At 46.7% G+C, this 24,572-nt stretch overlaps 1 protein-coding gene across 2 annotated transcripts; it reads left to right on the top strand.

Moving 5' to 3' along the window:
- Positions 1-4,216: 4,216 nt before the first annotated feature.
- Positions 4,217-6,420, top strand: LOC123151737 (E3 ubiquitin-protein ligase RNF4). Of its 2 annotated transcripts, XM_044571399.1 has the most exons (5): positions 4,217-4,445; positions 4,489-4,734; positions 4,812-4,881; positions 5,267-5,373; positions 5,844-6,420. In XM_044571399.1, exons 2-5 carry the CDS (start codon positions 4,555-4,557, stop codon positions 6,087-6,089), a joined length of 603 nt encoding a protein of 200 aa, XP_044427334.1. In that variant the 5' UTR covers positions 4,217-4,445; positions 4,489-4,554; the 3' UTR covers positions 6,090-6,420. The 2 variants fall into 2 exon arrangements, with proteins under 2 accessions (XP_044427334.1, XP_044427333.1); XM_044571398.1 differs by having other exon boundaries at positions 4,219-4,734.
- Positions 6,421-24,572: the final 18,152 nt, after the last annotated feature.

Raw genomic sequence — 24,572 nt, forward strand, 5'->3', positions numbered from 1 at the left:
GCGCAAGTGGGTCAGCGTGCCACCCATCTGGTTTGGGGCGACGCCGACGCATGAGCAGCTCTACCTCGAGCAATGGCGTCAGTAAAGGCTGGCCGAGTAGCGCTGCGAGGGTGAGTACCTTAAGCAGCTGGAGCGCGGAGGAGGAGCACCTTGCCTGCAGTGGCCCAGCCCAGCCGGTGGGGGTACAAACAGCGGCGTATGACATCGCTACAGCCTGGGCGACAACGTTCCCCTGGGCTGGCCCGATGCCGACGCTTATTGACCTCACCGACCCCGGCGACAACGACAAGGATGCCTAGGGCAGCGCGCCTCCTCGTAGTTTTTAGTTTTATTTAATGTTTTAATTAATGTATAAGTGGACTCATGGACTCTCGGCGACCTTTGTGGCCGGCATTAATGTTTAATTAACGTTTTTATTTTTCAAAATGTTTGCGATGTTTTTTTCATGCGACCTTAAAAATGGGTCGGACCAGCATAGGGCGCAAGCGCCGACCCAAACGCGAAAGCGGACATGAGTGTCCGTCAGACCGACCCAAATGGACAAAAAGCGAATAAAATCATCGTTCGTTTAGGTCAGGCGCGTTAGAGTTGCTCCAAAGCTATGATACACATTTTTGCGTACTCTCAAATATTTCTTTACAGAATCTGAGAGACTATGCAAAATAAGGCAAGGGCCTGAAAGGTTAGAGCATCTCCAGTCGCGCTCCCAAAAAGTTCCCCAAGCCACTTTTTGGGCGCCGGCGGGCAAAAAACGCCCCACTCGCCCCCCCAGAAACCCGTTTTGTGCCGGATTTGGCGATATTTACTGCCGGCACACCCATCCCAGCCCCAGCCCCCTTGGGGGCAGCTGGGACGCCGTCATTTGATTTTTACATGCACATGCCCACTTGCCAGCCCCTCTCTCTCCTCTCATTTCTCTCTTTTCTCTCTCCTCTCTCCTCTCTTTTTCATTCCACCACCTACCGCACACAGCTGCCATGGCTCTCGTCCCGGAGCTCCCCATGGCGTGGCGCCCATGTCTCTCGTATAGGATGCAGCCCCGACGCCTCCCTCACCTGGGAGCTCGCGCAGCCGGAGCGGAGCACACATGGCCGGGGAGGGGCTCGCGAGCCTGACATGGAGTAGAGAGCGCACATGGCTGGGGCAGGGCTCACGCTCGCGCGGTCTGGGTGGTCGGGCGCGTCGTAGAGCTGCTCGCGTGGAGGAGGGAACTGGATGGAGGGCACGAGGACGGAGGGCTGGTGGTGCGCAGCCATAAGGCCCGCGCCAAGGAGCGTGCGACGGACAGTGGCGGAGGGGCCGGTGAACGGGGCGTAGTACATGGGAGCTATGGCGGCCTCCGGGCCGTCCAAGCCGCCTCCCCCATAGCTTCGGTGACCGAAAGACTGGCATGTGCTACTCTCCTCCTCGTCATCCTCCGGGCTGCCGTGCCGGTCCTGGCAGCGCGCGCACGCGCATGGGAGGCTGATGCCGCTCATGCTCAGGTGGTCGTACTCGGGGGCGCGGTGGCTGCGACGACGGCCTTCCCGAAGAAACGGGGACACCGACGACAGCGTAGTCCCTAGCGACGGCGAGGAGGGAGGGGAGCGAGAGGGAGAGGTAGGCGGAGGGCGGGAACTTGGGGACGGGGAGCTGCGACTTGAGTGCCAGCACGTGCTCCAGCCAGTTGCACTTCCACATCCGGGCCACGTCCACGGCGAGCCAACCGTTGCACTTGGCGGCCATCCGGTCGGCGCCGCGGGACACGAGCACCTGGCAGCACCGGACGCCGCGTAGTGCAGCGGCGTGCTCCCGGCGCCGATGGCCGCCATGGGCACCGCGGCATTGGGCTGCGTCTGCGCGTCTAGGGACGCCCGCTCGTCGACCAACAGGACAAGATGGCGGAGGGGCCGGTGAACGGGCGTCCTCGACGGTGTCGAGCTGCGGGGTGCTGCCAGACGTCCTCGAAATGCGTCTTGGGTGATGAGACGGTTGGGAAATTTTGCCTCCCCAAACCTAAAATTCCGCCGACCCGATTTCAAGCGGCAAAAAAAAGACATCATGGGGCGCCAACGAGTGGAGATGCTCTTAGGGTGTGTTTGGTTTCTCGTATTGCATCTGGTTCGCACCCGCCATGCAAATACTGGATGTTTGGCACCCTGCATGCTTAACTGGGCCTGGCCCGATGGATGCAAAAACGGCCTCGCAACCAGGCTAAGCGGAAACGCAGATTTCTTGCGTTTCTCGCGTGCAGGCTCGGTGGTTGGCTTTTCTTCCTATGCCCTCCGTCTCGCGTCCAGACCAAGCGCCGCCGCCGTCCGCCAGAGCATCTCGTCAAGCGACGGCCCGGCCCCCCATCAAGCGCCGCGTGGTGAGGTGAGCTCCGCTTCCACATCGCCCGTCGTCGTCGTCAAGCCCCGTTGCCTCGTTTGCCTCCATCAAGCGTCGTCGCCGCCGTCCATGGTCAAGCGCCGCCGCCACCGTCCTGGTCAAGCGCCGCCGCCACCGTCCTCGTTCGTCGTCCACGCCGGATCCAGTCATCTTGCGCCGCCCCACACCAGGTCTTGCCACCGCACGCTGGGTCAGGCTGCCTCGCGCCGCCGCAAGCGAGATCCCATCGTCTGGAGCCGTCGAATGATCCCCGTTTCTCTCTGATTTCAGTAACATTTAGAAGAATCTGCACCTCGTACAACTATATGGTACAGTTTCACCAAACACCAATCTTGGTTCATTCTTGCATCGGCTCAACCAGGCCACACTCAGCCCGCATCCCCCGTGCAATGCAGTCTGAACGTACGAAATCACTAATTAAGGAGTACTCTTGCAAAGAACACTCCACTTTTCCAGGTCGCGACAAGTGGCGCACATGTAGCACGCCACTTGTAGCAACCTGGGAGTTTTCCTTTTTTTCGTAGATCCGTTTATTCAAAACGTTTTATCTCTTAAACCGTGCATCCAAATCTCGAACCGTTTTCTCCATTGGATTCCTCGCGTCGAGATCTTCAAAACTAGATCCCATGTTGATAGGTTTTGACGAACTTTTTTTTCATGAAAAAACCGGGTGAAAAAACCGAACCAGGAGCACGGTTTTTTCCCTTTCCGAAAGAGGCACGCTCGTGCCTCTCGCAAAATCACAACCGTACCTCTCGTGGAAGCAAAACCATGACTCTCATGTAAGAAAAAAAACAGAAAACATGTTTTTTCCGTTTCCGAGAGGCACGGCCGTGACTCGCGAGAGCACAACCGTGCCTCTCGCGAAAGCAAAACCGTGACTCTCGCGAAAGAAAAAAAACAGAAAACACGTATTTTTTCCCTTTCCGAGAGGCACGGCCGTGACTTTCGCGTAAGCATAACCGTGCTTCTCGCGGAAGCAAAACCGTGACTCTCACGAACAAAAACAACAGAAAACACGTTTTGTTTTTCCTTTTCTGAGAGGCACGGCCGTGACTCTCGCGAAAGCAAAACCGTGACTCTCGCGAAAGAAAAAAAAACAGAAAAAAACGTTCCGAGAGGCACGGCCGTGACTCTCGCTAAAGCACAACCGTGCCTCTCGCGGAAGAAAAACCGTGACTTTCACGAAAAAAAAACACGTTTTTTCGCGAAAAAAATTTCAATTTTTTTATCGAGAAGCTAAGAAAGACCGGGAGAAAACCAAAACGTCAAAAAAACCCGGAAAAAAATCGTTTAAAAAGCCGAAAACGCGTGCGAAAAAAAATTCAAAGGGAGCGTCCAGAGCGCGACACGTGGCGAATGACTGAGAGCGTGCCAAGTGGCGCTGATCGTTGCGAGGCTGCCGAAGAAGCGCTCGTTAACTAGTTGCCCCCCTGAACGTACCAGGAACCAAACACGCCCTTAATAAGGGTCTGTTTGGTTCGAATAAGTCACCTGACTTATAAGTCAGGTGACTTAAAATCAGTGACTTATAAGTCACGCCTGCTTGGTTATCACCTGATTTATAAGTCACATGAGCATACCTTTCTACCTTGTTTTTTTATGTAAAGGTGATGAGACCCATGCAAAAGGGATGACTTATAAGTTTTAAGTTGGGGTAGAGCAACTTATGACTTATAAATTGAGGTGACTTATAAGTTGAGTCGGTTTGACAAAATAAGTCACTTTTTACATTTTTCGACTTATAAATTGATGACTTATTTAAAACCAAACAGGGCCTAACCGATTGACTGCGCCATCTCAGCCCACCGCCGTGCGGTCCCAGGACAAAATCTCCGCCGAGCAGAACAAGGAAGCGCGAAACGGAAAAAACCACGCGCGGTTCCGAACGAAGATGGCAACCGTCCCCCCGCTCGATCCGACTACTCGAATTCGGACGCGAAACTTAATTAGTCGACAAAGGTCGCGCGGCGCTCCGCGAAGGCGCGGCGGCAACCCCATCTACGCAGGCCGCCCGCCGCACTCCGATTTCAAGCAGGAATCACGGACCAGCCCGATCCCCCCGCCCATAGAAACTATCCCTCCACGCATCGCCTCATCTGACCACCTCGCCGCAAACCAAGATCCGCATCTACGGATTAGGGTTTACTACGATTGGTATTTGGTGAGCAGCTTCGAAAGGGGATGGGCACGGTTGGCGCTTGGAGGCGAGCACAGGATGGTTCCGTCATTACCGGTGAAGCCGTCGTGGACCTGGATCGATCTCCCATCGCCGGTGATGGCGGCGGCGGCGGCCAGCACGAGGCCCCGGACACGGCGGGCACGCGGGCCTCGCCCATTGACGTCGAAGCGCTAGGCGACGAGGTGCGTTTGCTCTCTGCCCCCTTGTTTCAATCACCATGATTTTATTTTGACATTGAGATGATGTTTTGTTTTAATAGGGGAGGTCGAGAGCTAAGATAAAGCGCCGTGCGGTTGTTGTGGATCTGGAGGCGGATGCTGATCAGGAAGGTGAGTTTACTGCTGATCTCAAGTAGTTTAATACTGCCAGTGCTAAATTGCAAATCATGGGTTAGTAGTTACCGCAGAAATTGAGTACTTGGTTCAATTTACTTCTACCTTTTATGTTCATGTTCCGATTGGCGCATATTTCTTCTTTGGGATAAGTGTGAAACTGAACTTCAGATTTTTATTCCACATGCTCTGTGTTTTATTCCACATGCTCTGTAGTTTATTGTTACAGCAAACTTCAGTCTAATGGAGGCATAAATAAGATGTCATAAATATTAGACTGATAAAGACGTTTATTTGGGCAGCATCTGATCCCATGTTTTCCTTGCGACTAAAGATTATGTTTTCCTTGCGACTAAAGATTATGTTTTCCTTGCGACTAAAGGTTGTGGTGATGCAAGAACATTTAGCTGTCTCAGTGGGAACAAAAGGCGGAAGGTTCCACCTGTTATATGCCTTTCTCCGGACAGGGAAGAAAGATCCAGCAATCAGGTTTTAATTTTCTTCTTTTGTTTTGTGAATTAAAGTTTTTATGCTTTACAGATTACCACAATAAGCGTATGTATTATTTTCTCAAGGTATATGGCATCTATCTTTGTCCACTAAACTTAAGCAAACCGGTAGAGTGGAACATCTATAATTATGCTACATCTGTGCCGTGCTTTGCTCTCTCTTTCTCTCTTTTCAGAATATTCAGGTGGGCACTGTGCAATGCACTAGAGTGTACATATATATTTCCATGTATTTGTTGAGCAGAAATGGAACCAGTGACATGAAACTTTGATCCATATCCAACATCTTCTGAACACTGCACTACTAATATTACATGCTCTCAATTGATAAGTTGAACCTGTACCTTCAATTTTGTTTTGAAACACCGCATCCTTATTTCTGGTTGAATTGTGATTCTTTTGTGCTGTACATGGGCTATGTCGTAGGCTCACCCTTTCTAACCTTCACAGCAAAACAGCACGGTGCGAGTCAGTAGACCAACTGCCAATGCTTCTCCAAAGGAACCGACGTTCACTTGCCCGGTGTGCCTGAACAAGATGGAGCTGCCGTCCGCTACGAGCTGTGGCCATGTCTTCTGTGAGAAGTGCATCAAGGCGGCCATCAAGGCCCAGAAGAAATGCCCTACTTGTAGGAAGAGGCTAGGGCCGAAGAGCTACCGTCGAGTTTACCTCCCTGCAACTGCTGATCAAGTCTGAGCTTAAAGTCCTCCATTTTTTTCATACAGTACTATCTTGGCGGCAAACAGCTTAGGATGGTGCGCAATCAAGAAGTTAGAGCCGCTGCCTTTTGCAAGTATTTCATGAACTTCATAGCGTGTGACTTGTATTCTGGAACAGGTCGGTGACTATAGATAGAGAGTGATGCTCTGGTCGGTTGTGTGCATCGGTCGATGCACCACCTGGGGCGCTACCTTAGTTTTCTTCTAAGAGATACTGCTTGATGATCTTGACTTGAGATCATGGTTCTTGGATTTGCATATGTCCTTCTGAAGTGTGGTGCAATAGTAGGTTTTGCATTTTCTGTGTCTGGCATAATTTTCTTGGGTGACAATGACGCATCAGTGTCCTTTCTCCATTCCATGCACATAAACAGCCAGCATGCAAGTTTCGGATCAAACGGTAGATCTCCTGAAAAACGAAGAGGAATTTTGGACTTGTCCCTATGTTGATGTCGCAACAGCCGGCTAACCCAATTCTCTGAAGTGATGGGAGGTTCTGACCCTTAGAAAATGGCTGAACCCTTACCCTTCATTGGCCGATCAGATTCGCCCGAACTGTTGACGAACATGTCATCGCTCTCGCACCAGCAAGGATTGCTTCTTTTGACGAAACATCTTTCAGAGAAGCTCCACTAGCCTGTGTTTCTTACTTTATTTATTATTCCTCCTTACTTAATCCTTTAGGTCTTCTTTTTCTTTCAGTATCGCTATCCGGGGGGAAGGGCGGGGAATAGCATAATATACTCCAGCACATGACAGTATTCCTCTTTTTCACCCCAAAAAAGGATCTTCAATCAGGAGAGCGCCCCGTGCCCGGAGCAGATGCCGAAATGGGCTTCGATTGGACCTGCCTTGATTTGGACACCCACCATGTGTTGAATGGAAGCAGATCGAGATTTCGATCATCATGACCGCATGAGCCTGAAACCTCAAGGTTCGTTCATGGGAATCATGGCGCCTCACTCAAGAACCTTCCATGCATCATGTACGCAGGCGGTCAGGCCCACTCCCCGGGCCGGGCTACCCACTGTATTGTGGGCCTCGGTCATGTGAGCCTGGCCCGGGGGCCACCTGCCGCCGGTTGACGACGTACCGCCCCTGTCATCACTCGTCACCGAATGCTTCAGGTTTGTGCGTGAGATCAGTCGATTCCTCGGGCGCGCGCCAAAGTATGGCGTGGATTACCTTCATTTGCTCTCGGCGTGATGACGGAAGTATGGTCGGCGTGGACACGGGGCGCAGCAGCACCCAACAATGTCGAACGGGTCATTTTCTTATAGCGATTTTTGAAAGAAGAAGAAGCTTCAGTGTTCTCGCTGTTGCGCTTTTGTGCGCTCTAGAGTCTAGACCATAGTAATGGCTCAGTGCTCATGGTTGGCAGCATTTCAGGACACGAAGTGTTCTTTTTTACGGGCAAGAAGACAAGCTCTTTAACTCTGTTCGGAGATGTAAACTTTGGAAGCGTTCCTACTCTCCTGGAGGAGAGCGGTGTTGGGTATATATTGATTAGTGACGGGAAAAGCCCCTGCCGTGGCGTACAAGTTTCAGCCGATCGCTTGGATGCAGCTATCGATGAGGAGACCGAGATACAGAAGGAGTCTAAGATAGATAAGGGAGGGAATAGAGATAAGTCATGTTTAGATTACAATAAGATTAAACTGAATATTCTAACACCCTCCCTTAATCTAAACTATCTTAGATTTAAATTTCTTTTGAACTCCTCAAATGGCCTGGATGGAAGAGCCTTAGTAAATCCGTCTGCCAACTGATCCTTGGATGGAATGAAACGTATCTCCAACTTCTTGTCTGCTACTCTTTCTCGTACAAAATGAAAATCAATCTCAATGTGTTTGGTTCTAGCATGAAAGATAGGATTGGCAGACAAATAAGTTGCTCCTAAATTATCACACCATAAACAAGACACACGATGTTGCTTAATCCCTAATTCTGTAAGTAAGGATTCCACCCAAATGATCTCTACAGTTGCGTTTGCCAACGATTTGTATTCAGCCTCTGTACTCGACCTTGATACAGTTGCCTGCTTTCTGGCACTCCAAGAAATAAGATTAGATCCAAAAAATACTGCAAAGCCTCCTGTTGATTTTCTATCATCACTGCAGCCGGCCCAATCAGCATCAGAAAAAGCACTAACAAGAGTTGAATTAGAGCGTCTAAACGGAAGACCCAGACTTGCAGTATGCTTTATGTATCTTACAATCCTTTTAACAGTTGTCCAGTGTGCAGTAGTAGGTGCATGCAAATACTAACAAACCTTATTAACAGCAAATGATATATCTGGCCTTGTCAATGTCAAATGTTGCAAAGCTCTAACAGTACTCCTGTATCTTGTGCTTTCTTCTTCTTTAAGAGGTTCACCTTCAAAAGCTGAAAGTTTCTCTGAAGAAGATAACAGTGTAGGTGACGGCTTACAGTCCTTCATTCCCATCCGAGTTACAAGTTCAGTAGCATATTTTTCTTGATTCAATACTATGCCATCTCGAATCTTCTTAACTTCAATACCCAGGAAGAAGTGTAGATCACCAAGATCCTTAAGAGCAAATTCTGAACTTAGATCACGCAGAAGAGCATTAGTGGCATTTTGTGAAGAACTTGCAACTATAATATCATCAATGTAAATCAGCACAAATATAACTGTGGTTGCCTTATTATAAAAGAAAAGTGATGTATCAGCCTTGGATGCAACAAAACCAAGATGCCTTAACTGAGAGCTTAACCTTGAGTACCATGCTCTTAGTGCTTGTTTCAGGTCATAAAGAGCTTTGTCAAGCTTGCACACATAGTGAGGTGTTTTCTTATTTTCATACCCAGGTGGTTGTCTCATGTAAACCTCCTCTTCCAGAACACCATGCAAAAACGCATTCTGAACATCTAGCTGCCTTAAACTCCATCCTCTGGACACAACAATAGCTAGTACAAGTCTGATAGTTGCAGCTTTAACAACAGGTCTGAAAGTATCTTCATAGTCTAAACCATAACGTTGTTTAAAACCTTTTGCAACTAGACTTGCCTTATACCTATCAATTGAGCCATCCGCCCTTTTTTGATTCTGTAAACCCACTTACAATCAATGATATTTTTACCTCTCTGTTCTGGTACAAGATGCCAAGTCTTGTTTCTCATAAGCGCGGAGTACTCTTCATCCATTGCATTTTTCCACTTTGGATCTCCAAGTGCAACCTCTAAATTTGTTGGCTCTCCTGTGATACACAACATGCCATACGGTACGGTACCATCAGTTCTAATTTTTGGATTTTTTATACCTTTCCGTAGTCGGATTGTAACACGTGAGACAACAGTTGGTTGAGGTTGAACATGACGTGTAGGTTGTTGCACAGGAGATGATGCGGAAGATCTGGGCACAAAAGATCCCGACAGAGCATTTGACCCGCTTTGCACAACGGATCCAGGCCCAAAGCTAGTAGCATGTGGTGTGGCCGAAGATGTTGCTTCTTCAAAACTGGTGGCCATAGAAGATCCTGGATTCTCCTCTGTCTGCACCTGCATGTAGCGCGTGAGGCGCAGCGGCCTCGAGCCAGCCACTGTCGCGCCCGTCCCTGTCGTTTCTGCATGCCCGCGCGTGGGGCGCGGAACCAGCGCTGCATCGGGTGACGTGGCGCCCATTCGTTGGATGGACCGGCTTCTGGCCAGCACATGCTCCTAGGCAGATCCCCGCGCGCGATCCGAGAGCTCCTGACGCACAGGAGTTCTAGGTGACACTGGATTCTCCTCGTGTCCAGCGCCAGCGTCTTCTTCCTCCAATGCATGAAATATATCATCATTTTCAGCCAAAATTTGATCATTATGTGCACCGTTTTCCTCTGCGTTTTCTCCATGACCCTGCACAGGCAAAGACACAATACCGGCACTAGTAGAATTATCATTTTGGTCAGTACAATTGTCGCCCCCATGATCAAAATCTCGGAGAGTGGGTGGAAGAAGAAGGATTTCTTTTCTAAGAAGGGCTCCGACATTAGGATGAAGTGATGCAAAGGGAAAAACAGACTCGTCAAAAACAACATCACGAGATATGTAAACCATGCCAGTAGAAATATCTAGGCATTTGACTCCTTTGTGAATTGGGCTATACCCAAGAAAAGCACATTTTTGAACGGAAGGCAAGTTTGCGTGTATTGTAGGGTCTAAGGTTGGGCCAGCATGCACAACCAAACACACGAAGAGATTTATAATCAGGAGTAGTACCATAGAGTCGTGTGATAGGAGTTTCAAACTTGATGACTTTACTAGGGAGCAAGTTTATGAGATATGTGGCAGTCAAAAATGCTTCATCCCAGAAATTTAGTGGCATGGATGCATTTGCTAGTAGGGCTAGCCCTACCTCAACAACATGATGATGCTTTCTTTCTGCAGAGCCATTCTGTTGGTGGGCATGTGGACATGAAACATGATGCGAGATGCCAAGTTGCTGAAAGAAAGAATTGAGTTTCTTGTATTCACCACCCTAGTCAGTTTGCATGTCAATGATCTTAGTGTTTAGTTTTCTTTCAACAAGATTTTGAAAATTCTTGAAAACTTGAAACACTTCAGATCGTTTCTTAAGAAGATAGATCCAAGTAAATTTGCTATAGTCATCAATAAAGCTTACACAATATAGGTGTCTACCAACTAAAACAGGAGCTGGCCCCCAAAACATCCGAGAATACAAGTTGTAAGGGTGCAGTGGAAATACTGGTAGAGATAGGATATGGTAGCTGATGACTTTTAGCTTGCTGACATGGATCACAAACTGACTCAATGCTAGACTCAAAAACATGGGGAAGCTTATTTCTGCTAAGAACAAGTTCAACTATAACTGATGAAGGATGACCTAATCTACTATGCCACTTTGCAGAAGACGGCTTGATGGCGACAAAAGCTTGCTTATTTGAAGACGACGATGACGATGATGATATAAGTGGGTAAAGACCACCCACGCACTTGCCCCTAAGAAGTATTCTCCTCGTGTCCAAGTCCTTAACCAAAAAGAAGTAAGGATAAAATTCAATGAGAACACGATTATCAAGAGTAAACCTATGAACTGAGACAAGATTTTTTGAAGTTTCAGGAACATATAGAATCCTATTTAGATGCAAATTTTTCATGGGGTTTTGACAACTGAACGACCAACATGAGTAATTTTCATACCAGAACCGCTTACGGTGTGAACTTGGTCCTGTCCATGGTATTTGTCCCTGATGGTTAGCTTGTCCAGCTCTCCCGTGATATGGTTTGTTGCTCCGGTGTCCGCGTACCAGTTGGTGTCGATGCCATAGCCGTTGGTGAGAACATTTACCTCCTTCTCTTCATAGTCATCTTCCTCATAGCGATCCCAACAAGCACGGGCACCTCCTGCATGAAACTTGTAACATATCTGACATTCAGGATAATCTCGAGGTGGTTGTTGACGTTGCTGTTGCTGTTGTTGTGGACGGCCTTGATAGCTTCTACCACCGTTGCCTGTAGAGGGAGAAGGGGGGCGCCTTCCTCGGCCACGCCCTCTGTGGCCGCGTCCACGGCCTCGGTTCTTGAACTGGCCACACCCCCTGTACACCGCATTGGCTGAGGAGTTGAAGCCCCCATCTGGGCCATCGCCAAGCATCTCTACCCGCTGATCAAAAGCAGAAATCTGGGCGAAGAGATCATCCACGGTGATGGCAGATTTGACAGCGCCAATTGCTGCTACAACCGGATCATAGTCTCGGTCAAGGCCCGCAAGAACGTAGTCCACCATCTCAGGGTCACTAACCGGGCGACCTGCTGCTGCAAGCTCATCCCCGAGGTTCTTCATCTTGGCGATGTAGGTGCTGCCGGACATGGTGCCCTTCTTCGTGTTGGCAATGGCGATCCGTAGATTCGTAATTCTGGATTGTGACTGCGATGCAAAGATAGTAGTAATTGCAGTCCATAGATCATATATGTTTTCCTTACCAATGACGTGAGCAAGGATCTCCTTGGATAGTGAATTCAACAGATAGCTTAGGACCTGTTGATCCTTCGACAACCATGGCCCGTACAGTGGATTTGGTACTACAGCTGTTGTCTTGTCCGACTGCTGCTGCTCCACCGTTGTTGGGGGCGCGGCTTCGCTTCCATCGAGAAGCCCTGTAACCTGCGCTCCTCGCAGGCCGGGCATCACCTGAGCTTTCCACAAGAGGAAGTTCCCCTTTGTCAACTTCTCGGACGGAGGAGGACCGAGGTTGAGGACGACCGTAGCCGAGGTGGAAGACATAGCGATGGAAGAAAGATTTCTCGTGACTAGCTAGATCGGGAAGAGGAAGGCTCTGTATACCATGTAAACTTTGGAAGGGTTCCTACTCTCCTGGAGGAGAGCCGCGTTGGGTATATATTGATTAGCGACATGAAAAGCCCCTGCCGTGGCGTACAGGTTTCAGCCGATCGCTTAGATGCAGCTATCGATCAGGAGACCGAGATACAGAAGGAGTCTAAAATAGATACGGGAGGGAATAGAGATAAGTCATGTTTAGATTACAATAAGATTAAACTGAATATTCTAACAGGAGAGAGAGAAATAACTGGAGGACCTGGACGCAGATCCGGAAAACGAAGAGTCCGGCGACGCGTTATCATATCATAGTACGACGACACTGAAGAAAATATTTACTAGGCAAATCTATGACGGGCCAATCTTGGCATATGCCAGAGCTACCGAGAAGTCCTAGGCAAATCTTGCTTTAGTCTAAACTCGACCTAGCGTGGCGCAGCGTACGAATGCGATTAATTAACCCGGCCGCGAGGAGACTGGCGAGGCGACAAACATCCCGTGTGGTTTTACTTTGTGCGCGTCGGGCTCTGAATCTTATCTGACTTGCTGTCTCTAGGTCCGCCCCTAAACGCATGGAATTATTTAGCCGCGTAGCCTGTGCTGGAAATCTTCCTGCTAGTAGCACGATCCAAGACCAGCCAGCCAGAGCGCGTTGTCAGCCCTGACGGACGCCTCTCGTTTCTCTCCGAACATCGACAAGGCGTGCATAGTAATTCCGTGTAGGCCAAGGAGGCCTTGGCAACGATCCACCACGGGTGCACGTACCGGCACCGGCACCGGGCAGCGTCCTCGTGAACAGTGGTCTCCCTGTGTGCACAGTGGTGCGTACTCCGCCTAGTGCCCGTGCCGCGGCGCCGCGCGTGCACGTGACTCTTGATCCCGCGTCGCGCACGGGTTGAATCGATCCATCTCGTGCCGATCGTTTCACCGGTTTGCCCACGGTGGAAAAGGTTCATTTTAAACTTTGAACTTGTAGACGTTCGGCGAATCAAATATTGAAGTTCATCTCTTTGTCGTTTGCATCCCGAACTAACAAATTCCGGTTTAAACCAATCCAGATTCCGCTCCCAAACAAGGATTGTTGACGTGGCAAAGGTATGGCCGGGATGGGTCATTCCGCGCGGCGCGCCTGCGTTGATAAGAGTGGCCTGGCCCAGTTCGGTCCATCATCTTCCTTCGTTCTCTCCACACCCCATGCCTTCCACTTTCTCTCGCGACGACAATGGCGAACGGTGGTTGATCAGCGGGGTTGAGACGATCGTGACGACGTGACGACGCGTCGAAGAAGAAGGTAATGTTCTGGACTCCCTCCTCCCATATTATTTATAGTTTAGAGTAGTTGCAGCATTAGGGTTAGGGTTTTGAGCGGCAACTTTGGGGATGATTTCGGTGACACAAAAAGCTAGACTTTTTTGTGAAGAGGAATAGCTTCATATGCTTTATTTTGATCACATTTTATGTTTATTTCAGTGAAATCATGGACCCTAATGAGATTTTGAACGTTTAATTTCATATCAGAGGGGAGTTCGTCCGCATTGGTCCAAATTTGGACTATGTTGGGGGGGGGGGGGGGGGAGCAATGTCAGAGATTGAGAGGGATATATTGTCTCTACATGAAGTGAAAGGTTATATGAAAGATCATATTCAATTGAAGAAATCGATGAAGTTCTATTATGCTTCGTGGGAAAGAGCTTATCAATGGCTTGGTGTTCATTAATGATGATAGTGGGTGTGTGAAGACGACTGATTATATTTGTGTTGGAGGAGTTGTTGATGTGTATGTGGAGTACCATGGAGAGGAAGATAATAATGACAGTAGCAGTGGGAGTGACTTTAAGGATGAAATCATGAAACAGAGTGATGATGAACTAAATGTTGTGATAACTGTTATTGAACCTGCAAAATCTGACACTGATGTGCTCATTCCTGATGAAACTGGTGTAATCACACAGGTAAAAAGAGGTAGAAAGGAAATAACTACTCGCCAATAACAGTTAATGACACATACACCGACAAAAAAGAAGCATATTCCTTGTCCTAAGGAAAAGATAGCAACACGGTGGTTTATTTAAAACGTTGTGAGGACGAGATTGCAGGATGGAATGTACATCAGCCGAGCTACGTTTTAGAAAAAGAACTAGAGAAGATCCCCATGGAGCGATGTGGGAAGATGGGCAGTGGGGAAAGGCCGGAGGAAGCTGTACCTGAGGACCGTCAGGATGTAACTAGGAGGGCGCCAGCAGACAGGATCTGCCCATATTGCGGCAATGAGCAAGGGGAGAAGGCCCTACCGCGTCAGAGCTTGGTCAGAGAGAACGGCGGGTACCACAGATCGAGGCGAGCCGGCTGTGGGTTTCTTGCCTCGACGCCGTCGAACGGAGCAACACTGCACATCCTTCCTTTTCACCGACGGACGGGATCTGGCCGGATCAGTGACCAGCGGTGAGAGGGAGAGGCCACCGCCGCCTTATGTGATAGAGTGTGAAGAGAGACCAACCCCAACAAGCAAGCATTGAGGCTCATGCCTATATTTTATATACTAGTATACTGGAGCGGTTTGTTTTTCTCGGTAACAATTGTTTTATATTCTGTACGTGCCAATGAGGAGTGAAACTTTATTTAAAAATAACGCGCCAACACATCAAGTCGCACTTTGTTTCGTTCACGCATCGTACACGACCCTCCATCAAGTGAAGAACTGCTACACGCGTCAAATTGTCATGTGGGCTGCCTTTTTCTAATAGAAATGAGCTTCACCAAGTACCCGCGCGGGTGTGATTGTGAACGAGACATGAGTACGCGAGTCGTGCATGTACCCCAACTACGTGGGTGGGTGTGAGATAGATACAAACCCATAGAGAGATGGTGTGTGCGTTCCTGAGTGTTTTTTTGGGTGAGTGATTTCGTAAGTGTATTTGTGTGTGTCAGAGATAGACAGAGTAAAGGAAATATGCCCTAGAGGCAATAATAAACTTGTTATTTATTTCTTTATATCATGATAAATGTTTATTATTCATGCTAGAATTGTATTAACCGGAAACTTAGTGCACGTGTGAATACATAGACAAATAGAGTGTCCCTATTATGCCTCTACTTGACTAACTCGTTAATCAAAGATGGTTATGTTTCTTGACCATAGACATGTGTTGTCATTTGATGAACGGGATCACATCATTAGAAAATGATGTGATGGACAAGACCCATCTGTTAGCTTAGCATAATGATCATTTAGTTTTATTGATATTGCTTTCTTCATGACTTATACATATTCCTCTGACTATGAGATTATGCAACTCCCGAATATTGGAGGAACACCTTGTGTGCTATAAAACGTCACAACGTAACTGGGTGATTATAAAGATGCTCTATAGGTGTCTCCAAAGGTGTTTGTTGAGTCGGCATAGATCAAGATTAGGATTTACACTCCGTGTATCGGGGAGGTATCTCTGGGCCCTCTCGGTAATGCACGTCACTATAAGCCTTGCAAGCAATGTGACTAATGAGTTAGTTGCGGGATTATGCATTACGGAACGAGTAAATAGACTTGCCAGTAACAAGATTGAACTAGGTATAAGGATACCACGATCGAATCTCGGGCAAGTAACATACCGATGACAAAGGGAATGACGTATGTTGTTATGCGGTTTGACCGATAAATATCTTCGTAGAATATGTAGGAACCAATATGAGCATCCAGGTTCCACTATTTGTTATTGACCGGAGATGTGTCTCGGTCATGTCTACATAGTTCTCGAACCCGTAGGGTCCGCACGCTTAACGTTCGATGACTATTTGTATTATGAGTTATGTGTTTTGGTGAGCAAAGTTTGTTTGGAGTCCCGGATGAGATCACAGACATGACGAGGAGTCTCGAAATGATCGAGATGTAAAGATTGATATATTGGAAGGTCATATACGGACATCGTAATGGTTCCGATAAGGTTCGGGGATTTTTTGGAGTACCGGGAGGCTACCGGAACCCCCCGGGAAAGTTAATGGGCCTAATAGGCCATAGTGGTGGAGAGGAGGCAGGCCACGGGAGGAGGCGCGCGCCCTCCTTGCCCAATCCGAATTGGACAAGGGGAGGGGGTGCGCCCCCCCCTCTTTCCTTCTCCTTCTCCCTCCTTTCCCCTTTCCCCCCTCTCCGTTGGAAGGAAGGGGGGAGATCCTACTAGGAACGGAGTCCTAGTAGGACTCCCCCCTCTTGGCGTGCCCCCATTGGGCCGGCCTCCTCCTCCCTCCTCCTTTATATACGTGGGCGGGGGCCACCCCAAAGGCACATCAGTTGTTTATTTGCCGTGTACGGTGCCCCCCTCCACAGTTTACTCCTCCGGTCATAGCGTCGTAGTGCTTAGGCGAAGCCCTGCGTGGATCACACCACCATCACCGTCACCACGCCGTCGTGCTATCAGAACTCTCCCTTGACCTTCTAATGGATCAAGAGCTCAAGGGATGTCATCGAGCTGAGCGTGTGCTGAACACGGAGGTGCCGTACGTTCGGCACTTGGATCGGTTGGATCGTGAAGACGTTCGACTATATCAACCGCGTTAACCTAACGTTTCCGCTTTCGGTCTACGAGGGTACGTGGACACACTCTCCTCGTCTCGTTGCTATGCATCTCCTAGATAGATCTTGTGTGATTGTAGGATTTTTTTTTGAAATTGCATGCTACGTTCCCCAACAGTGGTATCAGAGCCAGATCTATGCGTAGATGATATGCACGAGTAGAACACAAAGAGTTATGGGCGATAATAGTCATACTGCTTACCACTAACGTCTTACTTTGATTTAGCGGTATTGTTGGATGAAGCGTCCCGGACTGACATTACATGATCACGTTCATGAGACTGGTTCTACTGACGTGCTTTGCACACAGGTGGCTGGCGGGTGTCTGTTTTTCCAACTTTAGTTGAATCGAGTTTGACTATGGCCTGTCCTTGTTGAAGGTTAAAACAACACACTTGACGTAAAATCATTGTGGTTTTGATGCGTAGGTAAGAACGGTTCTTGCTAGAAGCCTATAGCAGCCACGTAAAACTTGCAACAACAAAGTAGAGGATGTCTAACTTGTTTTTGCAGGGCATGTTGTGATGTGATATGGTCAAGATGCGATGAGATATAAATTGTTGTATGAGATGATCATGTTTTGTAACAGTTATCGGCAACTGGCGGGAGCCATATGGTTGTCGCTTTATTGTATGAAATGCAATCGCCATGTAATTGCTTTACTTTATCACTAAGCGGTAGCGATAGTCGTAGAAGCAATAGTTGGCGAGACGACAACGATGCTTCGATGGAGATCAAGGTGTCAAGCCGGTGACGATGGTGATCATGACGGTGCTTTCGAGAAGGAGATCAAAGGCACAAGATGATGATGGCCATATCATATCAGTTATATTGATAGCATGTGATGTTTATCCTTTATGCATCTTATTTTGCTTAGTTCGGCGGTAGCATTATAAGACGATCTCTCACTAAATTTCAAGGTATAAGTGTTCTCCCTGAGTATGCACCGTTGCTACAGTTCGTCGTGCTGAGACACCACGTGATGATCAGGTGTGATAAGCTCTACGTTCACATACAACGGGTGCAAGCCAGTTTTGCACACGCAGAATACTCGGGCTAAACTTGACGAGCCTATCATATGCAGATATGGCCTCGAAACACTGAGACCGAAAGGTCGAGCGTGAATCATATAGTAGATATAATCAACATAGTGATGTTCACCATTGAAAACTACTCCATCTCACGTGATGATCGGACATGGTTTAGTTGATATGGATCACGTGATCACTTAGATTATTAGAGAGATGTCTATCTAAGTGGGAGTTCTTAAGTAATTTGATTAATTGAACTTTAATTTATCATGAACTTAGTACCTGATAGTATTATGAATGTCTATGTTGTTGTAGATTGATGGCCCGTGTTGTTGTTCCGTTGAATTTTAATGCGTTCCTAGAGAAAGCTAAGTTGAAAGATGATGGTAGCAACTACACGGACTGGGTCTGTAACTTGAGGATTATCCTCATTGCTGCACAGAAGAATTACGTCCTGGAAGCACCGCTAGGTGACAAACCCGCTACAGGAGCAACGCCAGATGTTATGAACACTTGGCAGAGCAAGGCTGATGACTACTCGATAGTTCAGTGTGCCATGCTTTACGGCTTAGAACCAGGACTTCAACGATGTTTTGAAACGTCATGGAGCATATGAGATGTTCCAAGAGTTGAAGTTAATATTTCAAGCAAATGCCCGGATTGAGAGATATGAAGTCTCCAATAAGTTCTACAGCTGCAAGTTGGAGGAGAATAGTTTTGTCAGTGAACATATACTCAGAATGTCTGGGTACCACAACCACTTGACTCAACCGGGAGTTAATCTTCCTGATGATAGTGTCATTGACAGAGTTTTTCAATCACTGCCACCAAGCTACAAGAGCTTCGTGATGAACTATAATATGTAAGGGATGGATAAGACGATTCCTGAGCTCTTCGCAATGCTAAAGGCTGCGGAGGTAGAAATCAGGAAGGAGCATCAAGTGTTGATGGTCAACAAGACCACCAGTTTCAAGAAAAAGGGTAAAGGGAAGAAGGGGAACTTCAAGAAGAACAACAATCCAGTTGTTGCTCAAGTGAAGAAACTCAAGTCTGGACCTAAGCCTGAGACTGGGTGCTTCTATTGCAAAGGAACTGGTCACTAGAAGCGGAACTGCCCCAAGTATTTGGCGGAGAAGAAGGATGGAAAAGTGAAAGGTATATTTGATATACATGTTATTGATGTGTACCTTACTATTGCTCGCAGTAGTGCCTGGGTATTTGATACTGGTTCGGTTGCTAACATTTGCAACTCGAAACAGGGGCTACGGATTAAGCAAAGATTGGCTAAGGACGAGGAGACGATGTGCGTGCGAAATGGTTCCCAAGTCGATGTGATCGCCGTCGGCACGCTACCTCTACATCTACCTTCGGGATTAGTTTTAGACCTAAATAATTGTTATTTGGTGCCAGCGTTGAGCATGAACATTATATCTGGATCTTGTTTGATGTGAGATGGTTATTCATTTAAATTAGAGAATAATGGCTGTTCTATTTATATGAGTAATATATTTTATGGTCATGCACCCCTGATGAGTGGTCTATTTTTACTAAATCTTGATAGTAGTGACACACATGTTCATAGTATTGAAGCCAAAAGATGCAGAGTTGATAATGATAGTGCAACTTATTTGTGGCACTGCCGTTTAGGTCATATTGGTGTAAAGCGCATGAAGAAACTCCATTCTGATGGACTTCTGGAATCACTTGATTATGAATCACTTGGTACTTGCGAACCATGCCTCATGGATAAGATGAGTAAAACTCCATTCTCTGGAACAATGGAGCAATCAACAGAGTTATTGGAGATCATACATACTGATGTATGTGGTCCAATGAACATTGAAGCTCGCGGCGGATATCGATATTTTCATACCTTCACAGATGATTTGAGGAGATATGGGTATATCTACTTGATGAAGCATAAGTCTGAAACATTTGAAAAGTTCAAAGAATTTTAGAGTGAAGTGGAAAATCATGGTAACAAGAAAATCAAGTTTCTACGATCTGATCGTGGAGGCTAATATTTGAGTTATGGGTTTGGACTTCATTTGAAACAACGCGGAATAGTTTCGCAACTCACGCCACCTGGAACACCACAGCGTAATGGTGTGTCCAAATGTCATAATCGTACTTTACTAGATATGGTGCGATCTATGATGTCTCTCACCGATTTACCGCTATCATTTCGGGGTTACGCTTTAGAGACAGCTCCATTCACGTTAAATAGGGCACCATCTAAATCCGTCGAGACGACACCTTATGAACTGTGGTTTGGCAAGAAACCTAAGTTGTCGTTTCTCAAAGTTTGGGGTTGCGATGCTTATGTGAAAAAGCTTCAACCTGATAAGCTCGAACCCAAATCGGAGAAATGCATCTTCATAGGATACCCAAAGGAAATTGTTGGGTACACCTTCTATCACAGACCCAAGGCAAGATATTCGTTGCTAAGAATGGATCCTTTCTAGAGAAGGAGTTTCTCTCGAAAGAAGTGAGTGGGAGGAAAGTAGAACTTGAGGAGGTAATTGTACCTTCTCCCTTATTGGAAAGTAGTTCATCACTGAAATTAGTTCCAGTGATTCCTACACCAGTAAGTGAGGAAGCTAATGATGATGATCATGAAACTTCTGATCAAGTTACTACCGAACCTCGTAGGTCAACTAGAGTAAAATCCGCAGCAGAATGGTTCGGTAATCCTATTCTAGAAGTCATGTTACTTGACCATGACGAACCTACGTATGAGGAAGCAATGATGAGCCCAGATTCCGCAAAATGGCTTGAAGCCATGAAATCTGAGATGGGATCCATGCATGAGAACAAAGTGTGGACTTTGGTTGACTTGCCCGATGATCGACAGGCCATAGAGAATAAATGGATCTTCAAGAAGAAGACTGACGCTGACGGTAATATTACCGTCTACAAAGCTCAACTTGTTGCGAAAGGTTTTCGACAAGTTCAAGGAGTTGACTACAATGAGACCTTCTCATCCGTAGTGATGCTTAAGTCCGTCCGAATCATGTTAGCAATTGCTACATTTTATGATTATGAAAATTGGCAAATGGATGTCAAAACTGCATTCCTTAATGGATACCTTAAAGAAGAGTTGTATATGATGCAACCAGAAGGTTTTGTCGATCCAACAGGTGCTAACAAAGTGTGCAAGCTCCAACGATCCATTTATGGACTGGTGCAAGCCTCTCGGAGTTGGAATATACGCTTTGATAGTGTGATCAAAGCATATGGTTTTATACAGACTTTTGGAGAAGCCTGTATTTACAAGAAAGTGAGTGGGAGCTCCATAGCATTTTTGATATTATATGTGGATGACATATTGTTGATCGGAAATGATACTGAATTTCTGAATAGCATAAAAGGATACTTGAATAAGAATTTTTCAACGAAAGACCTCGGTGAAGCTGCTTATATATTGGGCATCAAGATCTATAGAGATAGATCAAGATCTATATAGATAAATCAAGACGCTTGATTGGACTTTCACAAAGCACATACCTTGATAAAGTTTTGAAGAAGTTCAAAATGGATCAGGCAAAGAAAGGGTTCTTGCATGTGTTACAAGGTGCGAAGTTTAGTCAGACTCAATGCCCGACCACTGCAGAAGATAGATACAAAATGAAAGGTGTTTCCTATGCCTCAGCCATAGGCTCTATCATGTATGCAATGCTATGTACCAGACCTGATGTGTGCCTTGCTATAAGTTTAGTAGGGAGGTACCAACGTAATCCAGGAGTGGATCACTGGACAACGATCAAGAACATCCTGAAATACCTAAAAAGGACTAAGGATATGTTTCTCGTATATGGAGGTGACAAAGAGCTCATCGTAAATGGTTACGTTGATGCAAGCTTTGACACTGATCCGGATGACTCTAAGTCACAAACCGGTCAAGGTCATCCCGATATTCTAACTACCCTTAAGGGCAGTATTGTTTAACTTAGGTCTGTACTCAGATATCGTTACTTCCGTTGACGCATGTGTATCGAGCTTGTATTCGAGCCCTCGAGGCCCCTGGTTTGTAATATGAAGCTTGTATTATTCTATTTGTGTCTCGAATACAAGCTCCGGTCCGATATGGCTATGAGCATGACATTGCAAATTGAGTTTCAGACTCTTATGTCTCACCCCCACATGAAGCAGTCATTGCATCTCTACAATCAATGTCTATTCCAAAGAATTGGAAGGCTGCAAAGCTGGATCCTTGGTGGAAAGAAAGACACAATGAAGGAGGAGCTTGGTGCACTCCAAAAGAACAAGACATGAGATCTTCTTCCACTCCCAGCAGGAAAAAGAGCAGTTGGATGCAAATGGGTGTTCACCGTAAAACAGACTCTAGAGGGTAAGGTGGATAGATAGAAGGCAAGGCTAATTGCAAAAGGTTATAGGAAGACGGGAGATAGACTATGATGAGACCAAAGCACCAGTGGCGAAGATGGACACGGTGAGAACCTTAATCTCATGCGCAGTCAACTTACTTTGGGTGGCCTTTACATCAGCTAGAGGTGAAGAATGCTTTTCTTCATGGTGGTTATTTACAAGAAGAGATCCATATGGACATTCCTCCAGGTTCTGGAACAAACAGAACTGATGGGAAGGTGTGTAGGCTCAAGAAATCTTTGTATGGCTTGAAACAGTCGCCACGGGCGTGGACAGGTTCAGGAGAGTTGTTTGTGGTATGGGCTACTCTCAGTGTAATGGAGATCATACAGTACCGGCATAGACGAATCCATATCACCATTTTGGCGGTGTATGTGGATGATATGGTGATTACTGGAGACGATGTTGAAGAAATCAAATGTTTGAAGGCAAGACTGGGAGAAGCATTTGAGGTAAAGGATCTTGGACCTCTTCGATACTTCCTTCGGATTGAGATTGTTCGGTCGAAGAAGGGGGTAACATTAAGTATAGTGAACAGGTAGCTGATTGTTTTACTAAACGAGTAGGTCCTTGTGAGGGTTTAGCAATTTGTAACAAGATAGGCATGTTAGATATCTTTAGCCGGGGGAGTGTTGAGTATTGGGCTGGGCTGTATAGTGTGTGTTAGGCCCCATGGCCCATGTACCTTGTATGTATAGCAGCACATAGGAGCAATGGAAGAGATTGATGATCACTCATCAAATAATACCCATGAAACGAATCCAGACTCAGTGAGTGGTGAAGACCACTGACCCCAATAGGAATACGGAAGACCTAATTATTGAAGAGAATAGTACAATTAACAACTAAACCTAAAGGGATCCACTTGTCACAGAAGCAGTCTATAACTAATAGGAAGCGCCTATCTCTTACTTGATATCTGATTGATCTTGCAGAGCCGAATTGTTTGAACTTGATCGACCTTAAACGCTAGTTCAATTCTAGGACGACATCATATAATATACGCGAGGCTCAACCAATGATTTTGATTAGACACTTCTCCTTGTTGAATGAGAATGAAGGAAGAGTGCCGAACGACTAAAGCTAACAGCCAGCCCGGATACCTAAACTGAAGAGGATGTCCCACCATAGCAAGATATGATACAGACCAATTAACTGGTAAGCCAACCTTCCCCATTGCTTTTCTTTCAACTAACTAGAAAAAGAAGGGGGCTCTTACGCGACTAGGCCGAGGAAACCTCCACTACTGGCTGAACTGAAACACATCATCCCATCCATTCCATCAAGTAAGTACGGGTCCCCAGTGACATATTAAAGAATGCCAACTTTCTCCCAACCGGTCTGTGAGAAGAAATGCCTAGATACTCGGTATGAGGAGAGCTCGGTAAGCAGGCAAAGAGCAGGGTTTGGTAGGCTGAGCCTCTTCTGGGGCAGGAAATTGGTCTATACCCACAGTTGCTTTTGTTTTTTCATATGTCACTCTTAGGGTGATTTGCGAAGTTGTTGTTTCTGACTGTAGCCTGTAAGAAAAGAAGTGTGTCTGCATCGATCGCATCAAGATTAATCTATGTTATTTTTCATACGCATTTCATTTCACTGGGCTGCGGTTGGCCTTAGCTTTAGTAGCAGGGTTGGTGCTTTCTTTTCAATGAGGGAATGGCTGGCGCTATCACCCATGGCACCTTCATCCTCAGCAAGAAGTGAGTAGTTGGCATTTCCGGTTTCCGAACAAATGGATACAAATTGACCTTGTGGATCCGATGATACCATGCCTGGGAGGCTTTCAGAAGAATAAGAAGAAGAAGGCGGATTCAATTCTTCAAGTCAAAGTCAAGGGCTACTGGCAGTTTCCTATCAATAACGATCCTTTGGATCTATAATCATTGAAAGAGGTCTCTATATTACAACAATTGAGAGTTGCCTATTGCTATCACTACCTCATACCAATCAAGGAGCTCTAAAGCATGCTGAGCTGGCCGTGCGGGATCACTAGCTTCCTGTAATATGTGCTTGTCACTTCACTCGAGCCTTGAGAGAATCTACAAAAACGAAAGAGAAAGAAATAAGCAAATCTGAATAAGTTGATAGGAGGGAGTGCGGTGTTCTGTTCAAGATTTCTCTCAAGCCTAAACCTTCAAAGCTAACTAGTAGGCTTTGGATCCATGGATCTGA

The sequence above is a fragment of the Triticum aestivum genome, chromosome 7A (assembly GCF_018294505.1).
Source record: "Triticum aestivum cultivar Chinese Spring chromosome 7A, IWGSC CS RefSeq v2.1, whole genome shotgun sequence".
Taxonomy (NCBI): Eukaryota; Viridiplantae; Streptophyta; class Magnoliopsida; order Poales; family Poaceae; genus Triticum; species Triticum aestivum.